This window comes from Hylobates moloch, unplaced genomic scaffold (genome assembly GCF_009828535.3).
Source record: "Hylobates moloch isolate HMO894 unplaced genomic scaffold, HMol_V3 SCAFFOLD_4, whole genome shotgun sequence".
Lineage (NCBI taxonomy): Eukaryota > Metazoa > Chordata > Mammalia > Primates > Hylobatidae > Hylobates > Hylobates moloch.
Window position 1 is genome coordinate 59328682 of NW_026652279.1, and position 23209 is coordinate 59351890.

Genomic DNA, 23209 nt, shown 5'->3' on the forward strand with positions numbered 1-23209 from the left:
AGGAAAGCACTGACGAGCTTTTAAAGTAAAAGTGATACCTAGATGTTAAACTTACAGCACTAAAACTCCTGAATAATTCTGAAATACTGTTAATTATGCTTGGAGTCGCTATACTGTTTAAATCTCTGAAGAGAGAAAATAATAAAAAAGCCAGAGGAAACAAGTAAAGACAAGCTATTCTTTAATGATCATTTTATTTTTAAAGCAATCTTTTTTGTTTGTTTTGCATTACTTTTAAGAGACTTTTGGCAGATAAGGGCTTGAATCTGATGCAAATACACTTTCATCAATTCCATTAGAAGTTTCATGAAATCAGGAAATTTCTTTTACTTTGTTCATTGCTAGAACATTGGATGGTAAATAGTAGGTAAGTGATAAATTGAATAATCAATGAATTTCCATGGAATTGAAGCTCAGGAATGTGTTCAGCGTGGGGAGTGGGGGGGGGGGGGGGGTGGGCAGAGTGAGAGATGCTTCCCTGTACGCCCATATTCTTTTGACTCAAGGCCTTTCCTTTCTCATTTTCCACAACAAAGTCTTGCTTCTGCCCAAGGTGCTTATAACACTGTGCTATTAAAACCAGCTATGAATATTTTTTCAGTGAAGTAGAATGTGGCCTCCACATTTTCTCATAACTAAGATGAAGCAATAACTAAGACTTAATAATAGCAAATCCTAAAATAGGAGAAAGCGTTCGCTTACTCATCCCATTTTGTCAAAAATATTCAACAAATCCAGGTGATTATATTGTAATGTGGACATAGCCCTCTCCTGGAGTATGTGCTTTGGAAATAATGAACACATGAATATAAACAAAAGGCTACCCCCACCCCAGGCTCCTTGCCTATAGGCCATGCCATGTTTCTGGGAGAATCATGAGCACCCTTCCAGGTGACAGCTCAACAGAGGAATGGAGATCCCAGAATCTGGGGTAGCAGAGCCCAGCAGTGAAAGCATATGGCCAAGAGGGAAGCCAAGCAAAATTCAGCAATGTAGTTACCAAATGTCATACACACTGGAGACACCACAGGGCCTTCAGGGCCATGAAGCACCCAAGGCTCTTGGGCAAAGGGAGTGAAGAGAACCCAAGGCAGACAACTGGCTAGTTTGAGTCAGCTTAATTTGGGGGAAAAAATGGTTTGGGTCTGTTATGGATAATAACAATTAGAGATAGATAGATAGATAGATAGATAGATAGATAGATAGATAGATAGATAGATAGATAGATAGATATAGATAGATGATAGATGATAGATAGATAGATAGATAGATAGATAGATAGATAGATAGATAGAATAGAGATAAATATATTAGATGTAATATGCTTCCCATTACATTGTTCGAATTTAACCATTTTCAATAAATCCTGCTATCTTTCTAAGTCCCTGAAAGATATGAAACTACTGAAGCAAAAATGCAATATGAGAAAGCAGGAATAAAATGCAAACTTACGAAGCAAGCTGGGTATTATTAACCAGGTATTCCAATGGATAACTACAACTAAATTTGTAAAGAAGCCCAGGTAGATAGCTGATGATTGTTGGTGGGTCTGGAGTATCAATGTATCCTGAAATATTTCCTATTTGCACTGAAGTTGCATTTCCATAAGCACTGACTCCAGGAATTGTGGATACCTGTTAGAATGTTAGATGCAGTTTAATGATTAAATGGCTATATATATATCTAGGCACTTCATATGCAAAATAAAACGTTAAGCAAGATCAATTCTAGGGTTTAGTTCAACTATAAAATGAGAAGGTTTTGAAATTGCAAGTTTATAAGTGAGAAATGCAATTTATAAGTGACATGTAAGTAAATGAAACTTCATATTTACCAAAGACACTTTACTCATACTTTATAAAAAAGAAAGGAGATTATAGGTTCAGAGGGTTACAACAAGTAATCTGAAAACACTCATGGATGAAGCCAAAATTCTCTGGCATGGCTGAAAAAAACCCTGTTAATCTGATCCTTTTCCCTGTTAGCTTCATATCTCCAGGCTCCAACTCTTGATGACAATGCTGTCACTCTCCCCACTCCCCCATGATGTATCCTACTCCTCCCCAGGATCTCACCTTCCCTAGGAAATTCCCCATGACTCCCCATATGCAATGTTTATCTCCATCATATTAGTAGGCAGAGCAAGAGCAGCCTGCTTGCTGGGCAGTTCCCTCAGCCATCATTGACACTCTTTGTGGGCAGGGACCATCTTGTCCACCTTTGCAAACTCAGCATAGCACAGCGACCAGCATCTTGGGCCCCAGAAAGGATTTTCACACAAATGAATGAAGGTGATAAATTTTCTGAGGATTAATCTTCTCAGGGTCTTCCTCTCTAGTTCATATACTTATCTACTTCTAGGACAATAGTTTATAGATGGGTTTGGGGAGCTCATGAACTTTAAGAAGTTATGTAAAACTGTTGTCCATGTGTATTTTCTTGGGTCTGCTTAGCTTTTGTTGAATTCACCAGTCTTACTAAAATTTAAGATCCACCATTTTAGGAATAATCAATAATTTTTTGACCTTCATAATACCAGAGAGTTCTTCTAGCTTCTTCAACTTTGTCAAATACAAGAGGGCACTCAATAAATATTTTAGCAGATACTACTATATTCCTAAGATCTGTGATAATTTTCAACAATAGAGTAAACTTTATGCATGAACCTAACAGCACATGGGCAAAGCTGTGGCAATTATCTAGTTAATTTATAAATGGGACAAGAATCTTTATGAATGAAAACATCATTATTCCAATCCAGAGACTTAGTAGCCTACTTAATTTTTTTCCCATGAAGGAATGATCTTAGAGCAGTTGCCAAAGCTGGTAGCACCTAAGGCAAAAATGAAAGATAAGCAAATCTTCCCCTCCTCCCACTACTTGCTTGATTCGATAGCTAAACAAACCAATTCTGTCTATGAAAATAAAACTCATACATACATATATATAGCAACTTTTTTGTTTCTGAGACAAAGTCTCACTCTGTCACCCAGGCTGGAGTACAGTCGTGTAATCTCAGCTCACTGCAACCTCCGCCTCTTGAGCTCAAGTGATTCTCCTGCCTCAGCCTCCCAAGTAGCTGGGATTAGAGGCACACGCCACCATGCCCAGCTAATTTTTGTATTTTTAGCAGAGGTGGGGTTTCACCATGTTGGCCAGGCTGGTCTCGAACTCCTGACCTCAGGTGGTCTGCCCACCTCGGCCCCCCAAAGTGCTGGGATTACAGGAGTTAGCCACTGTGCCCAGCCTAGCAATTTTTATAGGAAACTTATTCAGCTTTTTAAAAAGGTAAACAGCACACACATTGCACACTTTTCCTGGCTTTTCTCCTGAATCATTTTTGAGGCAGCAGGGCAAGGTGATACATCCACACAAGAAAGGGAAGGGAAGGCTTCAGGGCATGGTGGGAGACGGGGAAATGCTGCTCATCTCCACACAGGCTCTTTCCTTCCACATAGAACAGGGACATGTAATAATCAACCTGCATCACCCTCCCTTAGGCCCACTTCATAACCTCTCTGCACACAACTCAGAGAGTTGAATAAACGTTTTTAATAAAAAGAGTCAACAATACTCAAGCTGCAGGCTTGGAAATGGTCATGGGCACAATATTCTAACTGCCCTCTGGGAAAAGATAAAGAACGAGATTCAAGGAAATCTATTTTCTCTGTCTTCCATCTCCCACTAAGTCTTAGAAACCCTGGCCTTGGAACAATCAATCCTTTCTCCTTAATAAAAAATAATAACTTGTGAATAGTAAAAGTCAATATCTCCTTCCCTGGGCTAAGTGATTATGTTTATTGCACTTCCTTTGCACTTCCTTTTTATATTTGCAAATTTACCAATAAGATTATATTTAAATAAGCAAAATAAAAAAAAGTACTAAGTGAATTTCAGTATAAGTATTTAACTATACTCACAATATATTCACTTCTATTAATTTTAATTCACTGGAGAGTCGATTCCTTATTCAATTCTATTTTTGGTGTTCAATGCATTAATAAACAAATGAATGCTACAAACTAGTATTTCTAATTCAGGGTGGAAATGTTTGAAGAGATGTTTCAATCTTCACAATGACTACAGAGAGTGTGCTACTGGGATTTCATGGTAAGACTGGATATGATAAACATTTTGAAATTCAAAGGACAGTCCCACACATTTAAGAATATTATACCAGAAATACTGACAGCCCCTTTTTACAAAGCACTCGTGTTGATCATTCAATAGTAAGCATGAAAGAAGATTACAAGCTTCCCATTCTATCTTTCATCTTTCTTTCTAAATGAGGTCACTGAAAGAACAGGCCAAGTGGTTCACTGCCAGACTCACTGGAACAAACATTGTTTGAATGGTCAGATACTTTCTTATAACGCCTGAGGAATATGGCTAATGCTAAACTGTAGAGACAGATCCATCAGTGTCACTCGCACAAAATAATGCTGCTTAGAGGGGCACAGCTGACTTCAGGCCCTTTGACTGCCCCACTACTATAAACATAACCATTATTGGAAGATAGAATTGTATATTTGGGAGTGCAGTCAAAGGAAAGTGATTTGTTCAATTTTTTTTTTCTTGAGAGATAGATTGGGCTTCTTATTCTTTCATGAAATGGGGAGATTTTTATTTATGACCCCAGACCTAGCACACAATGTCACACTAATCTTACCACCAAGTTGTTTCCGCAGCCCTCCAAGGTGCTGAGATTGATGATAAAAATGACCACTGCTGGAAAGGTGTTGTTATTGACGAACCCTCTGCAGTGGGAGTCCCCATGCCTTCCATTCAGTGCCAGATCTGTTTCCGAATAACCCGAGAAAAGTACCGTGCAAAAATTAATCTTCATCGTAATGGCCTGCACTCCACAATAGACACTGATGTCTCTTTCAGCTGAAATAAAAATATATAAAAAACAAACATAAGTCAGAAAAGCAAAAAGATAAATAACATTAACATCCCACTGATATATTTATTCATCTCCTTTGTCCGTTTAACTCATTTTTATATTTGATATACCATAATCCAATGTGCCAGCTATTAAGTAAAGTAGACAAGAAAAATAGCCTTTTATTTAGTTATTTAAGGAGAGATCTTTGAGTGTAGAGATTACGGTTCACCTCTGTTTCCTTGTGCTTGATGTCCAGTGGATGTACATTAAGTGTTGATCAAGTATCGCCAAATGACCAGAGAATTGAGTGGAAACCAATCAGGTTACTGAGGAAATTCAGAACTAGAGCAACTGGATTATTCAGATCACCTGTCAAGAGTAGTGAAAATCACTACAAATGATGCACTTTCCCAAGTATAAGGAGAAAGCAGTTGAAATCCACCCTAAACCAAATTGTCAAGCATCTTGGTATTTGGTAACCCATCTTATGGGTTGTATAAATAAAAGCCATCCAGCAGAATTCAATTTTATTTTGCCGAAATTAAATCACACTAGAGAGAAAGGGAATGAAAAATAGTGTTGATATTATGAACAAAAATGCCCAGCTCACTGTAAGAAAATTTTGCCAATGACTATGCAGGCCTCAGTAAAAAAAAAAAAAAAAAGATCTAAACATGGAAATGTAAAACACAATTTGCATGGCTCTCCATGACTCCATGGGTTATCTCTGATGGGGTCTAGTCCATGTCTATAGGAGTGAACACACACACACACACACGCACACACACACACACACACACACGGTCTTCATATCTCTATTTAGTTATTTTTCTACATGTAGTGTAGAAAATGTATAAAGGAAATGGGGAGAGTGGCTGGTAGGTAATTCCCTAGTGGTAGATTGTTTTATATTTGTCAGTTTTGGTAATTGCTATAGGTTGAATTATGTCCCCCCAAAAAAACATATGCTGAAGCCCTAACTCTCAGTACCTTAGGCATTATTTGGAAATAGGTTGTTGCAGATTAAATTAGGTAAGATGAGGTAATACTGGGGTAGAATGAACCTGTAATTCAATATGACTGGTGTCCTTATGAAAGAAACATCTAATGAAGAGACAGAGACACTGGGAGAGACCATGAGAAGGCAGAGGATTGGAGTGATGCATCTACAAGCCCAGGCACACCCAAGGTTGCTGCCAAACCACTGGAAGCTAGGAAGAGACAAGAAAGTATTCTTCCCAGACTTTCAGAGGGAGCATGGCCCTGCCTGGATTTTGAACTTCTGGCATCCAGAACTGTGAGGCAATGAATTTCTGTGTTTTAAATCACTCCAGAACACAAGTTTCTGTTGTCTCAAATCACATCGTTTGTGGTACTTTGTTACAGCAGCCCTAGAAAACTAAGAGAGTGACTTTACCATTTTTTATCACCCTGTTATACCAATCAGATAAAGAGCCTGAAACAAGTCTCAAGTTTTCAACATGTAGAAACAAACAAAAACTGATTATGCTTTTCTCAATGGGGAAATGATCTTGATTGTTCAAAAGAGGAAAACCAAACAAAATAACACATATTTTTGGTGAATGATGGCATGTTTACCTAAGTAGTATGTAAATTTCATTCAAGGTTTTTAGCATAGAATTAATTTGCATAAATAATTCAGTCCTAATTTAACAGTAGAAATGTTCAATAGCATTATCTCTTTAGAGTGTTTATTCTATATACATACTGGGTTTTTTTTCTAGCAAAGTGAGTCATATTTGGGGAATGTGAATAAGCAATATGGAAATGTCTATGTTTTGTAGTAAGTTTAAACTCATTAAAATTACCTATAAAGAAAGATGAAAACTCTTTTTCATGGCCAGAAGGCAAAAGGCTAGGTGTTATAGGAAAATCGATGCAATATTTCCTTTGTTGGTGGAAAAATAATGAATTAATTATGAAGTATACTTTGCCAACCTAGAAAATAATGAACACCACTTAAAATTAAGGGGCTATCTCCATAGCCTTCAGCAACATTAACTATTTAAATGCAAAGATAATTTTTAAATGATACTTTTTTCTAAAATAGTAGTTTATTTTAATAAATGTTTATGAGTATCTATGAAGTGTATCTCAAATCTACTGATTTTTCTCTATCTACATGCTATTCCTTTGCTCATGCCATCATTATCTCTCCCCTGAAATATTGCACTAGCTTCCTAACTGGTTCCTTTATTTCCAGTCTTAATGTCCTTCAATTAGTACAGCCGTTAATATATTAATCCAGTCATGTCATCCTCATGCTCAGATTTTCAACAGCTACTTTTTCACATAGGCCAAAAGCCCAAATCTTGAACTAGGTGCTCAAGTCTCTCCATAATCTGTTACCTGCCTACCTCTGCATGCTCCTCCCTCTCTCTCTCTTCTATCAACCTTGCTTCCTAAATTTGAATCTGAACATTTTTCATGTCTTTAAATGCATCACCTTGAGTGATAGAAACCAGAAAAGTAGTTACCTCCTGGGGTGGAATTGCCTACAATAGGAGCATGAGAACAATTGGGGGAAAGATAAAAATGTTCTCTATCTTGATTTGGGTGGAGGGTATATAAGTATAAACATGTGCTAACATTTCAAGCAGTACCCTGAAGATTGGCACATCTTATTATATGTAAATTATTCCTCACTAAAGTACTGTGGGCATTTTTGGAAGCATAATACAGGAACACACACAAAGTACGTGTATCAGAGCTCTTTCTTCTGTTTGGAATGCTCCGCCTACCCCAAAGCTTTGCCTAAGTAACTCCTACTCATTCTTCAGGTTTCACATTTCATTTACCCAAATACTTGACCTGATCCCAAGTCTAAGGTATGCCACTCTGTTTTATGCTGTCGTATTGCCTTAGGATCATATATGTGTTTGTATATTTTTCTTAATAAACTGTAAGTCCGATAGGCAGGAAAGGTTTTATATTAACCAATGTACTCCAGTGAGTAATTAGCTAATTAATCATATAAGGTACTGGAGCAACAGAGTGCACTGAGGATTCAAAACATAGTGGTCATATTCCCAAGCACAGGAGTCCTCTCTTATCTTCTAGGGATACATTCCAGGACTCCCAGTGGGTGCCTGAAACCACAGATTATAATGAAACTTATATATAGTATGTTCTTTCCTATACATACATACCTATGATAAAGTTGATTTTATAAATTAGACACAGTAAGAAATTAACAAGAATGCTAATAATTATTATGAGTAAAGTATTATTAAGTAAAATCAGGATTACTTGAGAACAGCAATGCAATGTTGAGACAGTCAATCTGATAACCAAGATGGCTCCTCAGTGACTAGTAGATAATGTACCATGGATAAGCTGGACAAAGGGATGACTCACATCCTGGGCAGGATGGAGCTGAATAGCATGAGATTTCTTTACACTACTCATAAGGGCATACAATTTAAAATGTGTGAATTGTTTATTTATGGTTTCCACTTAGTATTTTCTGAACACAGTTGACTGCAGTTAACTGAAACTATGAAAATGAAACTGCAGATAAAGGGAACTCCTGTATATTACAGTCCATTAGAGGAGACAGACACATTAGCGTGACCCACATTGACAGAAAGATTGCATGGAGAGCTATGGAGTAGCGTAGAAGGCCAACTTTGCCCAGACCAGCTGGTTAGGAATGGCTTCCTGGAGAAGATGGCATTAGCTCAGTCTTGAAGTATCAGTAGGAGTTAGCTAGATAGAGGAGTGGAAATTTTATAACACAGAGGGGACAAATGTGAATAATGAAATATGCTCAGGCTGGCTGGGAGCCAGGTAGTTCCCATCCATTTGTAATTAAAATGCAAAGGAGGAAATAGCAGGCAATGAGAACATGTGTTAGACACAGGTGAGATCGCAGGGAACCTTTATATATAAAATGGCCTAAGATACCATCTACCTGAATGTCAAATCAAATCCTCAGCTGTTAGAGAGTTCACTACAACTTCACTTTATGCTTGGTGAAATAGAACAAGTATCACTGCACTCCTTGATATACCGTAAATATACCAAAGTGAATACCTATTAATGAATATGTCACAAAAGAGAGGTATCATTCTTCTTAACATAAACCAACTAAAGACCAGTTTCCTCAGCTCTGTTTAAGGGGATTAATTAATGCTTAGAATATCTTAACAAATGGCAAATGATTACTGTGACCAGATGTAGTGCTCTTTTCTGTTTTCTTATAACCAATTTGTAACTCCTGCAATGAAACTGAATTTGCTACAAGCTTATCCCACTTTAAGATATGATGACAAACTAAAGGCTTTCTGCAGTGTAAGAAAAGAGATCTGTCCAAATCTTTCCTAACCCAGTTTTCTAAGGACTTTTCACTGTTGTCAGAGAAACACATTCTTTTCCTGATTGTAGGTACTAAAGACATCCATTCAGCACAACTTTACCATTTGTGAGGCTTTGAGGAGGGAAAAAGAAGGATACCTCAAGTTGCCAAAGGGCAATTTCTGCCAAAAGGAGAGAGAGTTTTTTCAGAGTTACTGAATAACAGTTGCTCTCAACAGCTACATTTTTTAAGTTTACTGTCCAATCCCTGGCCTGAATTATGATGTTCAAGACTACTAAACAACCTAATGAGTAGATATCTTTAGGGGTTTGATTTTTAATGTTTTATGGTTAAAGATACTAAGTATGTCAAATGGCAGGCCTGCAGACAGAGTTTATGTGCAGTTACATTGCCAAAACAGCAATGTTTTTTCCCCTTATATTAATCAAGCTAAGCTTTTCATAGAAATTAACAATAATTGAATATTCAATTGAATAGGGTAAAATAATGTTATGTACTCTGTCATCCATCTATCAGGCAATGGTTTTATGTATCTCAGATTTTCTAAAATTTTGCAAATTTTAAATATCCTGTCATATTGTCAGCCATCTGTCTCTCCGTGTATAAAATGTGTCCTGATTTGAGGTTCATAGAATGTGGTTACTATATAAATGGAAGTAAAGAAGGTATGGATCCAGTTCTATATATACGAATAAGGATTCATTCAACTTCTTTACCCCCAATAAAGTTCTATTCCTAGAACATCTAATTACACCTTGTCCTTTACACACAATTACTGAAAATATATTTGCATGTATTATTTACATATCTAATAATACATCTAACATTTTTCTTGTTTTAACAATTTTATACTCAACTTGCTTAAATCTAACAGCATTTAATTGAGGCTAATGGTGAGGCTTTTGATAGACTGCATCATTTTCAGATCATCTCAATACCATCGGAGCCTTCATTTCCCTTCAATAGCATCAGAATGCTTAATATTTTCCAGTTATTTTATAGAATAATGAGTACAGATTAATAAATTATTCAAAGAATTTGCACATATGTATTCTGCAATACAAAGATGGCAACACTCCAAAATTTGGCTGTAGGCTGGTACTCAGCACTGTAGTGCAATGACTCAAGATATTTCTTCATCATTGATCTGAAAAAGTAAACATCTGTATGAAAAGAAATTCTGGAGTTCAGTGTATAGTGTAAAAGAAAAAGGATGGGGAGGCTGGGTGTGGTGGCTCACGTTTGTAATCCCAGCACTTAGGAAGGCCGAAGTGGGTGGATCACGAGGTCAAGAGATCGAGACCATCCTGGCCAACATGGTGAAACCTCATCTCTACTAAAAATACAAAAATTAGCCGGGTGTGGTCACGCATGTCTGTAATCCCAGCTACTTGGGAGGCTGAGGCATGAGAATGGCTTGAACCCAGGAGGCAGAGGTTGCAGTGAACCAAGAGTGTGCCACTGCACTCCAGCCTGGCGACAGAGCGAGACTCTGTCTCAAAGGAAAAAAAAAAAAAAGATGAGATGCACAAGAATCAAGCATGAAAAATCAGTACCATAAATTTTCTACTAGTTTAGAGGCAATTGGTTTTATTTATTTTCAAGATCTAAACTACATGCCACTTCATATCAACAACGTGTTTCAGGAAAGCATTTATTGTGTACATATCATGTGCCAGTCTCTGTGCTAGACTTTGAGATAACAACATTAACAAAAGACCCCGTTTCTTTAAGGAACTTACTAAATAAAGAAGACAGAAGAAAAGTAAGCAATTACAATACAGCCTGATAATGATATACTAGAGATTTGTAAACAACATTATAAACAACCTTGTCTTGGTAGCAAAGAGGTGTTTGAAAGGGATTGTTAGGAAGAAATGAAATAGTTCCAACTGGTTAGATTCTATAAGGAAGTGATTAGAAGACTGCATGAAGAAAAAGGGATGTCACTGATGTGTAGGTTTCTAGCTTTGATGAGTGGGTGGATTATGCTCTAAGATAAAAAAAATTCAGGGAGAAAGATGATAAGCTCAGTTTTTGAAAGGCTGATTTACATATGAGACATTCAAGCAGAAATGTACAGCAGATAGTTGGAAATATGAGTCTAATATTTGGGGACAGAAAACAAGAAATACAAATTTGAGAATCACCAAATACTCAGTATATCAATAATAATAGTAATAGCTGAAATTACCAATGAGAGTATTCAGATAAGAAGAGAAATAAACTTAAAACAGAAAAATAATTTCAAAGCTGACCTTTAATGAGCCTTTCTGTAATTTTCCCAATGGAGTGTAATCATCCCCTCATGTTCTATCCTATCTCACTTTAACTGTGGGTCTACTGTCTCACTTACATTATATCTGAGAGTGGATATTTACTGTCCTGTTAAATTATAAACTAATAGAGTGTTCTGGGTTTTCCTAGAGTATATAACAAATACTCAGCAAATATTTATTAAAATATATTTATTTCAATGGTGTGTAAGTCTTTAATATCAAGTTCCAACATTTACAAACAAAATATGTGTACAGTTGATATGGGTTCATCTTGAATGTTCATCTATCTGTATTCTGCCAACTGCCTGAGATGATGCCTCTGTTTTCAGAGTTTTCAATGAACATCAAAATCCTTCATGTCTAACTTCAAATTGAGAAAATGCAACCCATTAAATAATATAAAATTAATTGATTATTGCAATTTATTTGTATTTTATCTCTTTAAGTGTATTAGCCTTGGTGACTAGTTATCTTACCCCATTAAAAATGAATTTTTAACAGTGATAGGTTTGTTGATACCTATTACTATTAATAGCAAGCAAGTGCACGATGGCCAGCTCGGGCTAGTGTAAATACTGTGTGGTTTTGTAACAACATAAAGCTAGTAGACCATCATGGGTACCATGTTCTAACCAGCACTTCTTATACTTTACTGTGCAGATGAATCACCAAAGAATCTTATAAAAATGCAGATTCTGATTCAGTAGATCTGAGCTGGGGCCTGAGTTTCTGCATTTCTTACAAGCTTCCAGGTGATGCTGATGTTACAACTTCTCAGTCAATTCAGGTGCTAAGTCACAGCTTTGTATTTTGACTGGACAGAAGATAGCTCATAGGTGGATTTCACCTGGTGAGTTTAAGCCTCCTACCAAATATCGATTTGTCTGATTTACATGCTTTCAAGAGAGAAAAGTTTGGCTGTAAAAGGGATGGGACGGAGAGAGACAAGAATCATGAAGGAGTTAGAACTGCATCTGACTCCCTTTCTCGTCTGAAGAACTGACTGGTTTTGAATCTCAATGAAAGAAGGCTCATAAAATACTCTGTAAGGCTGAATCTAAGTAAGCCTCCTTTAGTGCTCCAGTGGCAATGTGTGAAACAAAATTGGGAACAGGATCAGCCTCTTCTCTTACCCCCATCTCTGTCTCATTCTGTAAACCATAGCAGTTTAATACCCGGAGGAAGCAGAGCAGCCCACAACAAAAGGCAGCTACGCCAAGCGGGGCAGTGTTTTCATAAAAAAGCATTTCTGGCAGTGGTGGTGCCTGTAGCACTGCGGTCAAGGAGTCCAGAGCAAAGAACCTAAGTGGATCTTTCCTGAGCATGTGTGACATGCAGTCTTGGGGAATCAGAAGCAACTGGAGAGGACAGGGGTACAGTGGCTAGTCCACAGTGAGCAGGCAGGAGGCTCCGTACAGTTCAGATGCAGAGATTCCTGTGAATATCATTACATTAGTATTGATGTACTGGTTTGTATGTACTTAAAAGTAGTATTGGTTTAAAACTGATAGTATAAACAGCAATCTGTTCAATATAGTGGGAGGAACCTTTTCTGTATGCTGCAGAGTGCTTTGTGGCATGGTAAAAAATCTCACCTGAAAATAATTTACATTCTGGGCTCCAATAAATATTCCAATATTAATTTATACCATCTTTGTAGACCATAATAATAATTTATATATCAGTTCTGCTTTTATCTCTAAAACGAGAGTGGTGATATTTGGTACTACATGGGCTTACAAATTGCCTGGAGAACAGATGCTACATATGTTGTTTTAATTCATTTTTGAAAGTTAAAATTTGCTCTTACCAAGTTTTTATATAAGATTGAGGTTTTGGTGCTAAAAGAGCTAGAAGTCCTAAAGGGGTATTGATATTTCATCTACACGAAATACCAACAGCTGATGAAGAACTTAAAGTGGATTAGGAATTGAAGTTTCCTCTGTATATTGAACAGGTTTTGTGCCACCTCAGTTTTTCATCACAACATCTGTTTCTCGTTAGCAAATGCAAGCTGTTGTTTCCAGTGCTCTAGGAAATTCATATGCAGTCTGAGGCAAACTTTGCAGACTTATAATCACACTTGCTGCTCCACATTCTTTGGAACCAGAAAAGTTTGGTCATCTTTTTCAGGCAGAAAAAAAAGCAAATGGGTTTTATTTATAAAAACAGAAAAAGTGAAAATTCATGCAATGAAGAACGCTGTTATTAAAATATGGGAGAATATGGACCCTGAATTACTCATTGAACTTGCTAACTGCTATTTTCTCCACTGCACTTTATCATTGTAAATTAATCAGAATGTGATCAGCAATAACTGCCTGGATCTGTTCTTCAGCCTCATCTGTTGTAGTAATTGCAGTCACAGGTGCAAAGTGGAAAGCAGGCATCCTCTTGACAACTTGGAGACCAAAGCACTACCACTAAAAAGTAGGAATAAAGGAGAATTGGGCTTTCCTTTCTACACAGAGAACCAGAACATATTCCCTGGGATAACTATTCCACTAACCTCTCTTACTTTGTCTTTGGGCACAGAAAAATGCCATGGTTAAGCAAAGCCTAACACAAAATTAGACAGTTCATTTTACTGAACTCACTCATGAATTCTATTGATTAAATAATTGATTCTCAATTTTACCTCCTGTGGAACACTTGTGTTCATTGAATATTAAAATATTAAAAATATTACCAAATAAAAGATTTCCTTAGTCAAGCAGGTCTTGAAAAGACTAAACAAATTCCCCTAACACATGACTTTTCAGATCCTTAGACGTGGCAATTTCCATTGAGAATCTCCATACATACATCATTTTTAAAACTTACTATTCAAATTTCATTTTTAGACATCATTGTTTGATGGAAAGAATCCTAGTTTTATATCTCTATTTTGCAGATTTGCAACATTTAACAAATTTATATCCTCAGTTTTCCTACTGTAAAGGGGGTATTTAAAAAGATTTTGTAAGTTTACTGTAAGAAATGAAAGAATTCTGTGAGGTGTCTGGTACTCAAAACATGGAACTTATTGCTTGTTTCCTTAGTAGTATTATTTACAACATAATGTTACGAAACACTGACTCATATTCAGTTTCCCATGACTACTTAGTTCACCATAAGACAGTGTCAAGCCATAAAGTTTCTTGTGCTATAAGGCCATTTCTCTCCTTGGATGTGCCTTTATCATTAAAGATTTCTTTAGAGGCCAGAAAGTTTAGCCTCATCCTCATATACTTCCAAAGAAGGGGGGCTGGCTTCACAAAATATACACCAGTCACAAAGGCCAAGTATATTCATCTGTATGTTTTACTTTAACCAAATAATTCCTTGGTACTCTAAATTCAGCTGTACTTTGAGTTTTATTCTAGAATCATCACAACTGTAATTTTAGTGGCTCATGAGTCTGCTTTTTGCTATTAGCTTGGATAACCAAGAGTTAACCACCTCTAAAATTAAATGGCATTCCTTTAAATTTAAATGAATTAGACCATGGTGCGTCTCTTGGCCCCAGGATAAATGCCATGGAAATTAAAGAAAATAGTTCTAATGTCATGAAACAGCAAAGGTCAGATAGGGTGAGATGATTACTCTCATCATTATTAACATTGCTTTGCATTTAGATAGCCCCTTTCCTTTGCCAGACTCATTCTCATTCCATCCCATTGCTTAGGCTCTGAGCAGCTTGTGGAGCTCCTGATGACATCAAGGGTGATCATGATGTGGAAGAGATACTGAGAGTCAAGAGGGCAGTAAGCAATTAATCTTTAGGCTTTATTTGCTCACTCTGATCTTTTTGCAAACAACCTCCAAAAAAATGGGTTAAATAATACCCATCTAAATACAAAGTCTCTCCTGGGACTTCAGCATTATTTAGATTTTATTAACATTTGTGTTATTAAAATACAAATTTAGTGTTTTTTAAATACAAATTTTAAAATTGTAACTGTGTGTGTGTGTGTGTGTGTGTGTGTGTGTGTGTGTGTGTGTGTGTATGGGTGTATGTGTTTATGAATATACATCTGGAAAGTTTGGGTGTTTGTTGCCTAACCCAGATAATACCTAAAGTGCTAATGTGTGTAAGAAAAAATACAAACAAAACAAAAATAAAATTGAAAATAGAGGAAGAGACTTCTCCCTCCCTTTTTCTGACAGCATTTACTTTAGAAAACTTGTAATTAGAAGTACTTTCTCCTCTCTTTTAAGTGTGTATTAATCCACTTGAAAACTAGATAGGATTCTTGTAAGCTTTATGACCCAGGAATGTCTTTCTCAAGGATCTGAGAGCCATCTCTTTGAAATGTAAACATCAAGGGAGATGGTAGCCTTATGTCCCTGTTTCTGCGCTTAGGGTAGGAGCCTAATTTTGATGTGAGCCTTGCTCCAAATTGCAAAATTACCTCCTGTCATAAAGATATGAGAAGTTACTTTTTCCTCTGGATAAAACAAATCAGCTAACACAGATGGTCACCCTACTTACCAGGTAAAGTGAGGATTCATATGTGTGATAAATGGTCCTGTCAAGTCCTCTTACTTGAGGACTAGTTATTGTCTATATTGAAAACATATGTAATGAGTTGTCTCTGCTTGGCTATATAAATGGGTGAGGTTTCTTTCTGTTTTTGTAATCTCTTACTGATTACCTGTGATGTGCATCACATTCTGGTTTAATGCTTATTTAATGATAAAAGTGTTTTTTATTTCTCTACTACCTAGGCAGAGAGGATTTCTAGGTTGGGAGAAGATTCTGTTTTTAGTTATATTTCCGCAACAAATAATTGTGCTTTTAATTGGAATAATTGGCTCAAGAAAATGATAGAATACACTATCAGTTGTTCTTAACCATAAATGTACATTAGGTTCATCTGCAGGGTTTAAGATACAGATTCCCAAGACCCCATTCAGAGATTCTAACATCACTTATTTGAGGTGAAACAGATTGAGTCCCACTTTCAACAACTAACCCATATGATTTTGATACAGGTGGTCAGTAGATGCCATTGTAAACAGACTTTTTAACATGATTTTTTAAAAATTCACCATATGATAAATACTTCGTTTTCCTGTCATAGTTATTTCACGGCTCTTTAACATGTCTTATTCACCTTTACAAGTATATAACTACCACACCAGTCAGATCTTCTCTGTTGAGCAACCATTTTATTACTTGGCCTTCTTATCCATCCATAACAGGGTCATGGCTTGATGAGACCCTCATCTCTCTGATGAGAGCCACTGCTGCCCACTACACTGAGGGAGTGAACACAATTAGTGTTTCTCGCCTTCTCCAACTGTGTCTTTATCTCCCCTTCTCTCTTAAATCAAACAAACAGCTACTACTTTTCCAAGGTTAACTCCTTCATCTGTACCACTGATCACTTCGGTATTTTCTTTTCTCATTTCATCAATTGTTCTTTATTAGAATTTCCATTTTTTTAATACTCCCCTTTACTCATGTATGCTCGGGCCTCTATAGTCCCAGGAACTGATTTCAACTCCTGCCTCAGGTTGCTCCTTTCTTTTGTTTCAATTCCTGGCTCAGGTTGCTCCTTTTTTTTTTTTTTTTTTTTTCCAACCACGAAACTTACCTAAATCGTAGTCTATTTTCATACTTTTTATTTTCCTACTCCCTACTCATTGCTTATCCACTGCACAGGGAATCAACTCTCATATAGCAATCTTCAGTTTTGATCTCTCTTCTCAGACCCAGGTCCATATTTCCTACTACTGAATAGAAAGAAACTGCCACTATATATTCTGAAAATGCCTCAAGCCCATTATTTCCAAACTTGAACTTCCTTTCTAAAACATGCAAGTGTCCTGTGTTTTTCTTGTCAGTTAACAGCATCAACATCCAGCTGTTCCAGTTAAAAACACCCTTTAATCTTCTCTTTCTCACCTCCCAAATCAAATCAATTTTCCATTTCTGCTGAGTCTACCAAAAAAATATCTCTTAATAACTGTCCCCTTGTAGTGCTTCCACTGCCACTGCCTTCAGGATGTTTCTCTCTGCCTCTAATCTATTCTAACTTGATTCTATCTTGCACACTTCTCCTAATGTCTCTTCCTAAAACAATGTGACCACATCAAACCTCTTAAAAGGCATGTTTAAAAAGACTCAGTGACTCTTGATTGCATTCAAAATTAAGAGAAAACACTTTTATTACACTACATAACACACGTTCTCGCCAAAATAATTGTACTTGAATTTACTTAAACTTCTAGCTCTCATTGGTTTACGAGATAGACAGGAAAGAGGAGCCTGTTCAATGACAACTGAGATTTGCAGTTGGCCAAATCCGGTGTCAGAACTCTACAAGACAAATGACCAAACTGCTCAAAGAGATAAACAGCATTTTGTAAAAGCAAAGGACAGAGGAGAACGGTTATAAAACAAAATGAAATAAAAGATATATCAACAAATACTCTATGTGAAGATTTTAGAGGCAACTTGGCTGAATTTAATGATATTAAGAAATTACTGTTGGGCTTATTAGACGTATACGTAAAAGATAATGATTTTTAAGTTCTTTTCCATCACATATAAACACCAAAGCATGAATAATACATTTATTTTATATATGCCAGAGATGGGAGTGGTAAGGACAAAGATCAAACAAAATTTATAAATGTTAATAATTGATAATGCTAGATAATCAATATGAGTGCTCTTTCTACTAACCTCTACTTTTGTATATATTTGAAATTTTCCATAATAATAAATGTAAAAAAAGCTCATTTTTGATATTCAAAGCCATTAACAACTCTGCCTTAGCATACTTTTCTCGAATTCCTTTGGTCATTCCCACCATGACCTTCATATTTTACTAACAAACCAAGTGCTTACATCCTAGGTCTATGTTCATGAAGACATTCAGACAATTTCTGATGTAGGCTCTGTTGTAGAAATCGCACTTTATCTGCGTAACTACCTACTGATTGCTCTATGCAGGTGTGCTGTTTCATAGCATGCTCCAAACACAGGAGGACTGGCAGGTTTTGAGAATGTAAACCACGGCCAAAGAGATTCCATTTGCATGGCAGGCTTGGAAAAGTGTTTCGAATTATCTAATATTTATTTTGTAAATGTTGAACTGTGGTTCCATTACTTTAGCTAATATAAAATGATGAATACCTAGGTAAAACCTTGAGTAACTTCTCATTGGGTGCAGGTTTTAGAAACCTGTGGGACATGCCCATCAATGTTGCCAAATCTCGTATTTGTCATAATGTTGATGGGTTTCTGTGAAATTCATTCTGAAGCTCACCTGTGTACTTTGGTGGTAATCATCATTTCATTGAAATAGCATTTTTTTGTATTGCACAATATTTCACAATCATTTTCTTAAGATTATTCCTAAATAAATATATTAGCATTTAAGAGCAGTTTTTTTAAGTCTGAATTAATTTATGAGAAAAAAAGACATAAATTTTTAATGAAATTAGTCTCTCCCAATTTTTTACACAGTAGGCAATATTTTTCATATCTGTGACCAGCCATTATAATAATATTAACTATGATGAACACTTTGTATGTTAATATGGATGTAAATTACAGCTCCAGAAAAATGACTTGTCATTTGCCATTTGTTAATATCCACTTAATGTAAAGAGATAGCCCCCTGTTCTCCATATATATTTAAATGACTTGCTCTTCAAATATAATCACTCTTCCAGAAGCAATTAGAGAATAGATTAGGCTTACACTTACCAGGAAATCTACTGTGGAGGTTGGCATCACAGTTGTAGCCGTTGAACTGGGCAGACCCTGGAAGCACTCTAATTGTTAGAAGCAGCAGCAACCATATTTGTTCCATTGCAAAACCTGGAAAAGAGATATCTATCATGTGGACACTCCCACTTACTCCTTCACTCCTACTTACTGGAAAAACTGAGGCTGATCTCAGCTCACTGTTGAATAAGCAGTCTACATCCATGCAGCCAAAGCTCACGAAATAACTGAGGATTATCGGTAGCAAAGGCAGATATTTGGGTTATAACATTTCAATATTGTTTTCATCGTTGCCTTCTGTTGGCTAAGGGTGATGAAGCTAGATTTTCACAGTAGAAGAGCTAAGGTATAAATCATAAAGTTTACAAAAGGAAAATTATGCACAGGAAGAACTTAAACCAAGTATCTAGCAGATTGGAACAGCATAACTAGGCAGACTAACTAATTTGGAGATGAGTCTACTTTTTATAATACCAACAAATATATAGTCAGAGGAATTTAAATGTTGAATACTTGATTCTAAGAGGAATCTCAATAATCTTAATGACCAAATAACAACTTTCCCTCAACAGAAAAAAATTTCCCCCAACAGAAGAATTCCAGACTACTGCCACTTTTCAAAATCAATGGTTTGTGTGTCATTTTCTTAGGAAACATAGTAATAAAGCAAAAGGAAGAACAGGAAAATACTGTGTGTGTGAACAACATTGCGGTTCCTCCCACGACTGCTCCTTGGTGGGTATTAAGGACTGATACAGACATAAGAAAACATTGAATTCTCAGGATAAGAATTTTTAAAATATGTCAGTGTGGGTTGAACAGTTAAATAGAAATGGACTTTAATACTTAAACACTGGTCAGTCTTGTGTTTAATAATTCTTTTTCCTGGATGCCCATTCATTGGCTTGATAGAGTTAAAATATCTTTCAGGAATACCTAACTTATTCTCAGGGCATAGTTTGTACACTGAAAAGAATCTTTTGGGTTGGTGGTTTTGGTCTATGCATAAAAAGCAAAAAGAAAATAAAATTGCAAATGGTTTACTCAAATAATTTAGTGCATTTTAAAAGCTTGGGTTTTGGAGGGAAAATGGTGTTTTAGCTGTCCTTAAAGATCTGCCCTTAGATAATTAATCAAGTCTTTAGGAAAAGGAAGGAAACACATCTTGCTTTTGAATCATCATTTCAGAATAACAAGTTTACAGTGAATAAAGTCACTTTGGTGAGGATGTGGGAAAGAAAGGCATGCTTACTCTCAAAAATAGACTGAAAAAAATATTAATTCAGCAGGCACTTCCTTCCTTTGGCACTATCACATAGTACTCAGGCACAGATCTAAAGACTTTGGAGAGAACAGCCGTATGCCTAGTTAGTTCTGATTGCCTGTGACAATCCATAAGCAAAAGACTCACACCAGTGGCTGACCCAGACCCTAGGCGCTCTTGGCCATACCTGTGCCATCATTATCTAGCTCCTCAAGATACTTCAAATAGAATAAGACAGTCTTGCTCTTTTGGAGTCTTTGGAAGACACTAGAAAAGAAAGAAGCCTGAATAAGCAATACACTCCACTGCACCCACATTTATTCCATGCCCCACCACTTCCTTCTCATGATGGGTCCCAAGAACTCCTGGAATTCATTGGAAACTCTAGACCCACACTGTTGTCCCCAACATAGAGGTGTATCCTAAGAAATTACAGAATCAGGAATTTAAGTTGGTGAGTTATTTTGTGGTTCTGAAATGCTTTCTAGCTACTATATTTTTTCACAGGAGAAAATAACATTTATTGAATGTACACTTTGCACAAAGAAGGCACTTTGTGCCAGATAACTTTCTTATAGCTGCTCATTAATGTTTTTTATAATGATGGGTGAGGTTACAATTATTACTACATGTACAGAGAAAAGAATGAGTCTCAGGAGGTTTAAATGACATGAAAATGAAGTGGAAGAACTAGAATTCAACCCTAAGTCTTTCTGATAGTAAAGTTTGTTGAACAAGCTACCTAAATTTCATCTGTTATTAAATTTAAGATTTTCTTTATTGCCGTTTATCATCAGCTGTTTTCTTTAGCTTTTTACTTTGTGTATCTTTTAATAGATCTGTTCATTTATAATGAGTAAACAATTTTTATGTAATTAATACAATTTTCTTTATAGATATATTTTATAATGGGCTTTATGAGAAATAAAATTATTTTTAAAAAAGAGACAGACTTGTTTATTTCTCATTGTGAAAACAGCAAAAAAAATTATTGTTAACTAAACTAGACACATTTGTGTTGACCAAAAATAAATGAAAAACTCATGTTAATTGAAAAAGCTCACTGAGAACAAGTAGTAAACTCTTAGCCTTAAAGATTTAAATCACATCTCAGGTTGTCCCAAAAAGGCATGACACTATCCTACTCTCTTTAACAAAACCTACAGCACTTTCATAGTGATTAATACCCTAACCATTTTTTAATGAATAAGAGGTGGAAGTAGAAGGCAGCTTTCTTTAACAGAAACTATATTGATTTTTATGTTAGCAGGTATAGATTCAGATAAATCCCTTCTCAGCCATTCTCTAGATTTGTCATTTAAAAATCAAGATAATGGCCGGGCGCCGTGGCTCACGCCTGTAATCCCAGCACTCTGGGAGGCCGAGGCGGGAGGATCATGAGGTCAGGAGATCAAGACCATCCTGGCTAATACGGTGAAACACCATCTCTAGTAAAAATACAAAAAATTAGCCAGGCGTGGTGGCGGGAGCCTGTAGTCCCAGCTACTTGGGAGGCTGAGGCAGAAGAATGGGGTGAACCCAGGAGGCAGAGCTTACGGTGAGCTGAGATCGCGCCACTGCACTCCAGCCTGAGCTACAGAGCAAGACTCCGTCTCAGAAAAAAAAAAAAAAAAAAAAAAAAATCAAGATGATGATCATAGACTTTACAAAGTATAAGTGCATAAAGAATAGTATAGTTTGGACATACAGAAGGCATTGAAAGCTTAGTTTCAAGGCCACCACATATTGATGTGCAGGTCGTACCCTCCACAAGGGCATCTAATGCAGGAAAACAATGTCTAGGTCTGAACTTCTTTGGACTAGCCATGTACTCTAGAGCTAAGCTACAAAACAAAGTGTCTCATGGGCTAGTGACATCCCTAATTGGTTGAATCTCTATTTGAGTCACAATGATATTTATGCTGATCTGTGTTTTAATATTAAGGCACATTAGGCAAGGAATTTTAAAAGGACACCCATATCTCTTATAAAGGCAGTATCCCCATTTTGAATCTCTATACTCTTGGCAGGGCTTACGACATTTTCAAGCCTTCTGGAGGTTCTTTATAGTTCAACTACAAGTTAAAACAAACTGATGAAATATTATCTTGCAAATTTCCCATCCTCAACCTTACCTTCATCATTTCCCCTGCACATGGAAAACCTGAGCATCATCTTGCCATAGCAAGCTTGGAGATGCTATTTTAGCACAGTTCCTAAATACTTTTCTGAAATTGAATTGTATGGGATTGGGGGTTTATGTTAACACCCTTCACATTCCTCAGAAACATATCATCCTGGCTGCTCAGTCTCCCTAGATCTTAGACAGGTGCAATTCCAGACGTGTGTATTTTAGCTCTGATCTGGTTATAAAGGTTTAGTGGAGTTTCTTTTCAGAATGTAGAACCTGATTCCTGTGGTTTACTCTGGAATAATCTAAGGTGCTTGCTGCCCCACTGTGGCTCCAGCAAACTCTTGACAGAGAATCTGAGCAGAAGCATTTTTCACCTTCTCCACCACATCTAAGTGCAGCAACCAATGTCTCTGCTTGGATTTTAATAGCAAGAAGAATAGTAGGAAGTTCTAAGGTGGAAGGGAAGAAATATTGAAGTTTTAAATAAAGTGGTCAGAGATATATAACTAATCCATATAAATGAAGCTTACTGGGGGCAACATTGATTATGAACAACCCAGATCTATGTGTCTATAATGT

The 23209-nt window shown here is 36.5% G+C and overlaps 1 protein-coding gene across 1 annotated transcript in view; it reads right to left on the reverse strand.

Annotated features, from left to right (window-relative positions):
- Window positions 1–22671, reverse strand: part of ZPLD1 (zona pellucida like domain containing 1) — a 43425-nt gene extending 20754 nt beyond the window's left edge. Inside the window, exons 1-4 of the mRNA XM_032149137.1 lie at window positions 22632–22671; window positions 19212–19325; window positions 4670–4890; window positions 1453–1634 (exon numbers count right to left, since the gene is read on the reverse strand). Of these exons, the coding sequence (XP_032005028.1) occupies window positions 1453–1634; window positions 4670–4890; window positions 19212–19325; window positions 22632–22671 (557 nt within the window). The remainder of the gene's footprint in view (window positions 1–1452; window positions 1635–4669; window positions 4891–19211; window positions 19326–22631) is intronic.
- Between the last annotated feature and the right edge of the window lie 538 nt (window positions 22672–23209).